Source organism: Diadema antillarum, unplaced genomic scaffold, assembly GCF_040938485.1.
Source record: "Diadema antillarum isolate AM-2024a unplaced genomic scaffold, OU_Dant_1.0 seq00000318_RagTag, whole genome shotgun sequence".
In the NCBI taxonomy this organism is placed as follows: domain Eukaryota; kingdom Metazoa; phylum Echinodermata; class Echinoidea; order Diadematoida; family Diadematidae; genus Diadema; species Diadema antillarum.
This window is the reverse complement of record NW_027271337.1, coordinates 802,763-814,874: the sequence shown is the minus strand read 5'-3', so window position 1 is coordinate 814,874 and position 12,112 is coordinate 802,763. Positions and strand designations below refer to the sequence as shown.

Sequence of the window (12,112 nt, the reverse complement as noted above, 5' to 3'; positions counted from 1 at the left end):
TAAACATTAAATATCTCAGATTGCATTTGTTTGTCCTTTTTTGTGTTTCTTTTCCTCTACATCTAGCCCATCATCTATATCTATGACATGTTGCTTTCTATAATACATGGTTAGTTCATCTGCATTGTCTTTGTTTTTTTCCTGTTCACTCCTTTTTTGTGTAAGTATATTATGATGTCCTCTTTTTCACAGAAGCTCTGAACATTTCCCATTTCTTTATCTGGTAGGTTACAGATTTTGCACCAGTCTTTAAAAATCTGCTTTTGTCACGCCAAGAATTATCACTCCCGAGCATGAGGTTTTCCTTACCTATACAGGCGATTCTCTGGACGGTGATCGCTTCATGCCCACACCATTCATCATCGGAACATTGCTAAGAGATTCTATGGATGCCGTAACCGGGTCCTTCACATATTCATCATCCTCATCGGCAAAGCGGATCCTCCCGTTCCCGTTGTAGGCACCGTTGGTTGATTTAGGCAAGTTTGATTGAAAGCAGTTTTTCGGAGGAGGTACTTTCACCGTTGGCGACTTAATGGGCTTGGTGTCCATTATGAAGTCTGAGTCCGGCTCTCTCATGCGATCCAGCTCTACTGCGCTGCACCTCGGCATGTTCTGAATGGGATAGGTGCTGTTGAACTCGCGATAGTCCACTTTAAACTGCTCGCTGTTTTTGATGCTGATGAGATGACTGCTAAAGCGGTGTCCCCACAAAATTTCGGAAGGCAAGTATGAAGTACGCGCCTGGGTGACCAGACCGGTCTGCTCTAGGACTCCCTCTAGGCACACAATGATCTCAAAGTTATTTTCGAGCAGATCGTCCGCTGAGACCGTGTAGAGCGGGCTTTTCTCATCGATGACGTGGCAGATGATGATGGGCCAGACGAGAAAGATGCGGTCTTCACCGGTGTCGTTACCAAAGTTCATGTGGTAGCTGTGGAGGGGGATGCATTCCCCCTCGTCCGTTACCTTAGGTCCTATAAGCTGCCCTCTTATATGGGCCTCGTATATGTGTGACTGGCGGATGTCGCCGAGCCTGAACATCAGGCACAGTTTGCCGTCCCGCTCGGCAATGACCGCATGCCGACTGAACTTTATTGTTGCTGCGCGCTTCTTCGGTCGCGCAATTTTGGCAAATATGCATCCAATCATCACAGCATCAACCAGGCAACTGAAGACTGACTGCAGAACCACAAGGGTCCCTCCAAGCCAACACTCCTCTGTCACTCCTCTGTAACCGTATCCGATTGTCGTTTGTGTCTCCACAGAGAAGAGAAAGGCACCAATGAAGTTCTCAACATTATAAACGCATGGTTCCCAGTTTTCATACAAGGTGTCATTGTTGGACAAGTACCCAATATCACCATGGTACCAGATCAGCCCATACCACGGTACAGTGAAGCCAACCCATCCTCCAATGTAGGCTAGTGAAAACATCAAGAGCACCCACCTCCACTTGAGGTCCACAAGCGTGGTGAAAATGTCAGCCAGAAAGTCCAGGCCTCTGGAGGGCACGTGTGTGTGGACCACATTGCACATGCCATTCTTGTTGACAAGTCGCTGGAGTTTCTGCTTGCGCCGCAGGCTCAATTGCCGCGCAATGTTGTGGATGGAGTGTCTGCGCTTGATGGGACCCTTCATGTTCAAGTGTGAGACCATGCCATCCATGGAATCCGAGAGACTACCTGTTCCACTACCACCAACCACATCACCATTTTGTGCCTCCTTCTCCTTCCAGTTTTTGGTACTCATACTGGTGTCAGTGCCAGCCTCCCTCCACAGGGGGAATTGCAGAAGAGAAAAAAAAGTCTGTCAAATACACACACACTCACAAGACACACACACACACACCTGGACTGCCTTGATTATATATACACTGGGCGCAATGCTGGCTTCCCACCACACAGAAACCACCAGCCAGTCCAAGAAAAGAGATCTGATTACTCTACTGCTTCCCAAACTCCCTAACTCTGCTTCAGCCAATCAGGGGACGAGTTGAGCTTACTGCCAACATGTGAGTTTACATACACAAGTCACACATCAAACACTGGTCTGTCTTTCAGTGCTGCCTATGAGTTTCTCAGCTTTTTGGGCCTCTGTACTCTGGGCAAAGTTCACGCAAATTCTTCCCTTTTCTCTACCCCTCCCTCTCAAGAAGGTAGATACCAACAGCTGAGGGAGCTTGGGGTCAATGCCAGCAGAAGTAGTTGTGGTATGAATTTGAAGTGTTCTCCTGAGCAGGTTAATGTTCCTGATGAGAAACAAGGGAAACCACCTGTTGTTCTTGGGGGGGGGGGGGGGGGGAAATGAGGCTTTTGAATTCTTGTGGTGTAAATTCCTTAAATTGCTTTACATACTAAGAACTAGAAGGAATGTGGCCAGTGATTGCATTCTTTGCTGAGAAATCTCTGGTAGGTGCTCCAAAGCGATGTTGTTGCAGAGGCATCACATGCATTCAGCTTGCACCTGTGAATACTAGCAGTCCAATGTCAATGGAGACCAGAGTTCTGGGGGTCCCCCTTCTGAATACAAAGATCCACCACTCAGCCAGCAAGTTCCCTCTTTTAGGCAAATGCTCCGCGAATATGATAAAGATATAACTGTCACCTTTTGGAGCACACACTGGGTGCACACTGTCTTCCAACAAAGAAAAACTTTGATGGCAATGCACAGTAGATTTTGCCGATATTTTCCACAGACAAACAATGCTCACGGCAGACAGGCCAAGTTCTCACTGTCTGAGCGCTGCACTTATGAACCGCAGATGAAAAGAAAACTTACAAAAGAAGTGTGATTTTCTTGTTGAAATGCCACGCTTCAATGGCTCCACATTCGATGCTGCGCAAATCTCACAGATTGTCTCTTTGCAGTGTGATGCAGCCGATTGTGATGAACTGACCAAAAAAATGTCTCGCCTCACTGCAATTCAAATATTACAAGTGACTGAAAGTCCACAAAAGTGTGATGAAAGTTGTCGAGTAATCATAAACAAGTCTTTCTCAAACTGCACTGAAAAGCATCCAAATATAGACAAGCAGATTAGCAGCCCTGTATGCACCGTGAGGAATAACATTAAAACAATGGGTATGGGGAGAAAGAACAGTACAGGTTGCTTTCTTGGCAAAAGTAGTGAAAACTCCAGACTTGGAAAAAGTTTGGCACTGCGATCTTCTGAAGTTCAGCCACCTCAGCGTGAGTAAGTGAGCCGAATGATCCGAAAAAGTCGGAGTCTGTCGCTTTTGTGCCGTGACATCCTGCGCTAGGACCTATACGCTATGTATAGGCGCACAGAGAGCCAAGAGTGGGGAGAAGTGAGTAAGGGGTGAGGGGCATTACTTTTAAGACTACCCCCTCCCCAACCCCTTCCTCTTCGAATGAGTGAGCGCTTTGGTGCAAACTTTCCACAGCCCTGCGTCATGCTCTTGGACCAGAGATCAGACACGGTAACTGACGTCATTGCCGTGTATCCTCCATGAATTGTATCAGAACTTTCTGTAACAATTTGGCTTGAGTGACTTTTTTTTGGAATAAATCAGGTGGCGGGAGGTTATTTGTGCCAAGAAAGGGAAAAGTGTATAAACTGCTGCCTTTGAAATGTAAGCACATAAATTATTTGTCTTGAGCCAGGACATGGGTGGAAATATAGGGCCTACATACTATATATTAATATCGTGTATATGCTATTCATGATTAGCTACTGTAACATGCAATGAATGAAAACTGATTTTTTTTCCATAACACTGGAAGGTTACATGATACAACATTGATATAGGCCTATTGGATTTGGCCTGGAGAAATTTTTGGGAAACTACAAAATTTATATTTAAAAAAATAAACATTTTCAAAAAAGTGGCTTACCAGGAAGTGATGCCCAAAATATGTGATTTGAAATATCTATATTCAAGGGGGGAGGGGTAGTCTCCAATGTGTCCTTACCACACCCTCCCCCCCCCCCCCCCCCCCCCCCATGGTCGATGCGCCCAGTATAACAGGAAGAAACTCGTCATAATCATGTGAGGGTGTCAGAGCTCACCACACTGACCTCAAGCTGTCTGGGGAAGGGGGGATATCCCAATTAGGCCAGAGAGCTACTGTGTATTCTGCCAGGAGGAGAAAGAGAAAGGACGACCCTTATGCCCCTCCCTCTTGGCACCATGCCCTCCCCATCTCCTATTCTTGGCCCCCTAGGTCTAAAGATGGCAACAGGAATATCCACAAGCCTGCATATTGACTATCATGATATATATTTTGGGCACAGCGAAAGAACGATCATACTGATGGTAGCATTAGACAATTTTTTTATTGGCATGGATGGGGGAGGGGTGGGAGGAGGTTCCCGCCATCTTTGCTAAGGCGATGTGAGCCCCTATTCCACTGCTTTCCCCCACTGCCACATCCCCCATGACCCTCCCGAGGTGCATCAATTCTGTTTTATTTGGTGTCCCTATGCCTGTCCCTGTCTCGCATCTGTGAAGTCATACCTGTTTGTGGTTTTGCTAGGCAAGGCAAGGCCAATGCAGCTACTGTTTCGTTTCCCCCCCCCCCCCCCCACTTTCTTTTTCAACTGTCACTGAAACACCTGCAAGTGTAAGATTGGTCTTGTGCTCTCTTCAACACATGAGTAACATTCAGGATCTCACTGTTATCTGAAGTTCCTGCTCCTTTGCCATCAAACTACCAGTCCTCACACCCTTTCTACCCCCCCCCCCCCCCCTTCAACACACAGACAGGTGGGTCAACCATTTGACAGAGAACATTGAAGGCAGCAAGTTTTCCTTGACCTGTGGCCAAAGTGCTCTTATCCATAACTCTGGCAATCAAATAATAGTGGTAGGGATCAGTTGTTAACCGTCAATAAATGAAAATATGTGGGTAGCACTAAAGATATGATCTTTTTACTTATAACTAACTACAGGAGCTGCAGAACACTTGTGGCAAAAAACAAAACACTAACACTAACACTAACACTAACTTTTTGTTTCTGTTGTTTTTGGTGAGGGTTTATCATCACTCTGCGTGTTCACTTCACTTTTTCTTTCTGTCGTCGATCGGCTATATTAAGTGGGAATTTCAGATGACGTGATACAATAAAACATGTTACCTGATTTCAACTACGAAGAATAGCATGTATATGTGGCATTTTTGCCATTATTGCCATTTTGTAGAATGTCACAACGACTTGAAGAATTATTACATTATTAAAATATTAAAATAAAATCATCACGGAATGCTCTGATGTTAATATACATGAAAGACTTGGTCAGGCTACAACTGTAGATTAGATGATGATTTTCTGAGGATAGTACTTACTTCTAGATTGTATCACAGTGTGCATTGTGTTAGAGCCAAGGTGTAGGTACCTACCCCACAGCGATACAATTCAAAAGCCATAACTCAACTTCAAGTCAAGGATTACATGAAGTGAAAGATCATGGCAAACAATCATTAATCCTGATTTCCAAAGAGAGCTGTCATACATCTCCAATCTACAAAGCCACTCGTAGTTGGCTCACCAACATCCATTCATAACCCAGTTGTGGTTTTGTTTTGTTTTTGGCACATATACGTAGCTATCGATCATGCTCGGAAAACTCAATTTGTTGCCGCAATCTAGGACACATATTAGAGTCAAGAGCCCTTTCTGTATTTTACCAACTCCAGTTAGCATAGAGCACACTGCTGCAAAACTAAACAAGTCCTAAAATCTTCAAATGCAAGAGGTTCTATGAAATGAAATAATTCTATTGAGTGCCCTCTGATAGAACTGACTCTAAAAGGAGGACAAGTCTATAAAACTGTTAAGCCCTAAGTATTCTTTTACAGTCTCTTATCAGTAACTATACCAACAGTAAAGGTTCATGGATAATGTGAAAACCTTAATAGCTCTGATAAGAAGTCATGAACACCCTACCCGATTCATTGATGGGGTCAAAGGTCATGGTAATAATTCTTAAAAGTCCAGGGTAGCTTTCTTACTAGTTTTATATGTAGGTCATTTTGAAAAAATATAATCATACTACAAACAATGTATCAATATATCACAAGAACAATTCTGCTGACATTAAGACTTTTACAGTAAAATACAAATATGAATTGAACCATAGTACCAAGAAACTGGAGTGAAGTTATCAGTGTCTATGCCAACAGTAAGGGTCATGAATAGTGTGAAAACCTTAATAGCTCTGATAAGAAGTCATGAACACCCTGGCCGATTCATTAATGGGGTCAAATGTCATGGTGATAATTCTTAAAAGCCCAGGGACAGGGTAGCTTTCTTACTGGTTATTCATATGTAGGTCATTTTGAAAAAAAAAAAAATTATAATCATACTACAAACAATGTATCAATATATCACAAGAACAATTCTGCTAACATTAAGACTGTCACAGTATATTACAAATATGAATTGAACCATAGTAACAAGAAACTGGAGTGGAGTTATCAGTGTCTATGCCAACAGTAAGGGTCATGAATAGTGTGAAAACCTTAATAGCTCTGATAAGTAGTCATGAACACCCTGGCCGATTCATTAATGGGGTCAAATGTCATGGTAATAATTCTTAAAAGTCCAGGGACAGGGTAGCTTTCTTACTGGTTATATATGTAGGTCATTTTGAAAAAAAAAAATGATAATCATACTACAAACAATATATCAATATATCACAAGAATTATTCTGCTGACATTAAGACTGTCACAGTATAAGATATCAATTAAAGTAACAAGAAACTAGGGTGAAGTTGAAGGATGTTGCAACCAATCATTTTGGGAACTGAAGAATGGTAGCAGTTACATGCATTTCCAAGCCATCTTGCAGGCTTTATAACATTTCAGAAAAAAGGAAGACATGCCATCAAAAGACCTCAAACATTATGAAGGTACCAAAATTGCTCCTTTATAAAGAGATTTATATCATAAAATACCACAGACTTCACATTTGTTCATATGAAACATTTGGGGCAAAACCCTTCTGTGGTCATATATCATATCATAATGGACATTGTGAATGCTGAATATTCCAAGACATGTAATTTTTCATTTGTTCAAATAGAAACATAAAAATATCCTACAGAAATTGAATACATAAATTACATCACAATACATAATAAAAGATAAGTTTACAGAATATTTGAAGTATACGGAAATGCTGGAAATGGAAAGGAATGCTAAAAAGCAGTACTTTTGTAGAGTGCATTCCCCCCACACGAAATCCCCCCCCCCCCCCACACACACACACACACACACAAACACGTAAAGACAGAAGCAATCCATTCCTTCTGTCAGGAAAACACAAATTATACACCAAACTTAACACACACATACACCCAACAATCACTTTTTTGTGAGGTACACTGTACATGTGACTACAACCCAAAAGAGAATTCAGTGTGGAATGTTATTTGCCACTTGATCAGGGTAAATCCTTTCATTTCCTCCTTGTATTATTTTTCTTTTTCTGTTGATGTATTCTCACTTGCATTTCCCTGTTTCCAAATCAGGAAAATCAGCACTTGCTGTGATCAAACAAACAAAGGGTGGTATTCTACTGCCACATCTCTGGTGAGAAAAGCACTGGTGTATTGTGGTATGCAGTTTCATAATTAGCAGGAAGTCGTGACGTTAACATTTTGATACCTAAAGACATGGATGAATATTAATGGATTGGTAGACAGATATCTAATAACAAAAATGAATGGATAGTGACACATAATCCATAACGAGAATGATAGAAAATTAGACTGAGATGATAAAAGGTATAAACACATGAATACATTTATATACATATACTGTATATGTGATTGGACTATATACATCTGTTCTTAGCACTATTAAGTCCACTTTGACATGTGTTCTCGTAAGTAACTTTCTGTATTCTTGTTTTGTTTTTGTAACTGCAATTATGGACTCAATTGTAACTTGTGCTTGAAAATTCACATAGGCATATATAGAAAGAGAGAGACAGACAGAGAGGGAAAAAAAATGTGTGGCAATTTGATTTATCAACAGCCTGGCATGTATGTAAATAATACACCCATCTCCCTTTCAATTCCCAATTTTCTTCAACAAACATGTCATGCAGCCATAAAAGTTTGAGAACTCTCATGTCCCACTAACCTCTTGCAATATATCATCAAGATCATGGATTCCAGTTTTATGTAGGTCTAGTTCATCTGGGGGGCATTTCATGAAGCGTTTTATCGGACAATCTTTTTTTTTCTGACAGATTTGCTCTCAGCCAATCAGATGCAAGAACTTCAGTAGCTTATAACAATTTGTCAGATAAAAACATCTGACAAAGCACTTCATGGAACGCCCCCAGATAAATCACATGTGACTCCACAAGTAGTTGCTACACCTACTAACAATTATTGTTTGCTTCATTTTATCAGTGTTTCAAAGAAAGATTATATCATTCTTGTCCACTGCTTTGAGTTAATTGAGGACACAAATAAGTCATTTTCCTCCTTTATTATCAGTATCATTACCTTGATAATAGTGGGTTGGAGTTAAACCCTCTGTGTGTCTAGAGTGCAGATTGGCACAGAAAAACCCACTAATTACTCCCTTTTGATTTTTTTTTTCACAACCTACATGTATAACACAGTGAAATTCACCCTACAAGGAGTTTAACTCTTTGCGTGTCATGGTATAAACCCCTGTGTGCCACATTTATATTCTGAGATCGCAATGCACAACCACTCTTGATAAACGTTCTGTTTTTTCAAAACTATAATGCAACTTTTTAATGAAACATTTATCATAGACACGAACTGAGCCAAGTTGGAGAGAAAACTCCAAGTTCTGCTGCAATGCACATTTCATGACAAAGCTATGATTGTGTTTCTCTACCAAAATTGCCAGTACAGAAGTATCTATGCCGTGTTCTTTTCCGGGTCTGGGAGGCATGACTTTTGCAGACACAACCGCAACAGAAAAGTACAATTTACTCTCAAACCATTTCAAATCACCGCTACCTATTCAAACACCAGGAAATTCAAGCTACATCCTTGTGAAATGGAATGGCAGGTAAAGCCTTAATTGTCCTGAGGCATTTGGCGATTTATCGAACGGTTTGAGCGGGATTGTGCATTTGAGCAAAATATGCAAACTTGGCATGCAGTCAACTGAGTCAGACGTGTGAATGTGTCTCATCAAGAGTTGAAGCCCAGAGACACACATTGTAATCCGCTATAAAAACAAGTTTTTTTTTTCTTCTTTCAAGATCATGAAATGTGATATCAGAAACACATGGATGACTATAGAGTTCAATGTGAAGAATTTGATTTGAGGCAGCAATTCCGACATTAAAAGTGGATATCAGATTCAATGTTTGTTAGCAGAAATTAAAAGACAGTCGAACAACACGCTTACCTCAATTTTAAGCATTTTGTGTCTGATATCACTGTCTCATACAACATTTAGTCACGTTTCTCTCAACATTACTCACTAGGTACTGCAACTAAAAACATGAAAACTGGTTGAACTGACAGAGTGCTTCTTGCACTATCCCTTTGCCCTACTTGGCGATTCCTTTGTACCACAAAACTGAGTAGACCAACAAACACATTACAGTCGGGTGGTACTCTACGAGAGATATTTGATACAAATTTCGGCTGACATTTCTGCATACCAATCATTTTCAGCTACCATCACGACACAACAGTGAAGGGGGAGGAGCAGCGAACTGGACATAGCCCTCTCCACTAATATGATTTGTGACCCTGCACCTCAAAACAAACAAAAAGTCGCCAGACATGAATTTTTAGTTAAGACCATATTCTGAAAGAGCAGACTTTAAGCTTTAAAATGATGTATAACTCAAATCAAATGGACTCTCCTAACCTATCTAAATATTGGAAAGAAAGCACAAACTCAGGAAAAGTGTGAACTGAGAAAAGAGGCTCTTAAGTACAGTGTCTATTCAAGCGCTTAATCTTTACCAAACCGTGCTGGCTGTGCAATGAATGGGACAAAAAACAGGAAGTAAACCACCAGAGTAACAACAATGAAGGGATTATCAGATTAAATTGAAATTAAGCATGCCTCATTAACACATTCTGTCCATAATTAATGCCAACTTTCAAAGTAGTAGCACTATCTTTTAAAAAGTTATTAGAGTTGAAAGTTAAGAGTGTGGACAAGGTTTTTCAGAAATGAAAAAGGGATTCTAAAGACACACCTAATCACACTATTCTACCAAAAATGTTCGAGATAAACTGCTAAAAAACACGCTTTCCTGCCCGTTTTATGGTACCAAATTTTAGCATAATGTTAAAAAAGACCCGCTCTTTCAGAAAATATGAAAAAGTTTGGCTAGGTTAACCCATTTCACTTATTTTTCAGTCCTCACGCAAAATCAGTGTGTGCGACTTTATGTTCATTTTGAGGTGCACGGTCACATTTGATAGTTTGCTTCATCACGTGCAAAGTCAACAGGTAACTGCACAAGTCAGCTGACCACGCTGTCATGTGAATCGACAGCCACCATGCAAAGGCTGATTAGCGCACTGTGAACTTAGCGATGCCCTCCTGGGCATCCCCTACTTTCAGATCGGCCAACAATGAATGAGGGCATAGATGCTGCGGCTGACAAAAAGAGGGGAAGGACAATAATTGGCGATAATTCTCTTACGACAAACCTGTGACGTCAAAAGGGGTTAACAACATGGCTGAGAGGATGTTCAGTTTAATCTTCAATTTTCCAAGGTTGCACTTAGAGCTGCCTTCTACCACCACCACCCCCATCATCCCCCCCCCCACCATGAGAGCAAGAGAGAGAGAGAGAGAGAGAGAGAGAGAGAGAGAGAGAAAGTAAGATCATATTCATAGTTACTCGCTGTCAAAACCATTTTTCTTTCCTCACAACCGTCAAGAAGATTGATACGGTAACACTCAGCTGAGAAGTTTCCTTCATTCAACACCACAACAACTGCTTCTCTGCCTGTCCAAGGGTTCATACAATTTGTTTTTGGGGGAAATTGTGTGATTACTTCGACTATCCTGGTATCTCATCCAAAGCTATAGTTCTATTTTCAAACTATTTTGCTTCCTTTGAAACTATTGTTGGCATTCTCTTTCAGGGATATCAAACTGCATAGTCACTGTTACTGGTCAACCTCTAGAGGGCGCTGTCTATAATTTTTGACATTCCTGCTGCTCCAAGTCAACTGTTAACAACATGTACTTTAAAAAGTAGTAAACAAATTACAGTTTTAGCAACTTTTTTATTTAAATGTTTGCTTCATGTAATTTCCCGGTACATGTGGTTCAATGAACAGTGTCCGGGCACTATAGCATTGGTATTCTACATTTTTTTCCCGACCTGTGTATCTCAAAATAACTACATGTATATTGTTATAGAATAGTATATCATTCACTCATTATTTATCTAGCGATCCACGTCCGACAAGCTTTGCTTTTTAGTGGATCACTTTTTTCCATGATCGAATCGATTTTTTTTTTTTCCATGATTGTGCAATATCAACGGGATTTCTAAAATAGTGTGTCATGAATCATTTTTTTTTTTTTTTTTGGGGGGGGGGGGGAGATATGCTCTGGGATGAAATATCATGGAATGAACTGAGCATATTGAATTGCACCAGACTAGCTACCATATTATGGAATTATAATGAGAACTATTGCTTCGATTCATTTGGAAAGAGCCTTCTCATGGAAATGAATTTGATTATTGCCCCCTGCATTGTCAAAGGAACCAGCTGTACCATTGATCAGCCCACCAGAATTTAAGTATCTCAGTTGCACAGGGCTATGTTAACCAGGGTTTATTTTTTTTGCTCGGTGAATTGTAATGAAAGTTTCTTTATATCTGGCAAATGTCTGGGAACACACACAGTGTTCACGCTGTGATATAACTCTTGCAAAAAAAGAGTTGGATAGAATTTCAGATTTGTAGCAACAAATAAACTTAGGAGAGTGAAGTGATATTTCAAGGTGAAGTCTTAAAGCCTTGTTTTGTATTTCAATTGTATAGTGCATAGAGAAACACATGCTTATAATGCACTTTGTAAATGTAGTATCATCATCATTTTAATCTTTTGAGAAAACCACTATCAAAATGCCTTTGAGAAAACCACTATCAAAATGTCTTTTGAG

The 12,112-nt window shown here is 40.6% G+C and overlaps 1 protein-coding gene across 1 annotated transcript; it reads right to left on the bottom strand.

The window, feature by feature from the left end:
- Positions 1–309: 309 nt before the first annotated feature.
- LOC139730496 (ATP-sensitive inward rectifier potassium channel 12-like) lies at positions 310–1,752 on the bottom strand. The gene has a single exon (XM_071641336.1). The coding sequence runs from the start codon at positions 1,750–1,752 to the stop codon at positions 310–312; it is 1,443 nt and encodes a 480-aa protein (XP_071497437.1).
- Positions 1,753–12,112: the final 10,360 nt, after the last annotated feature.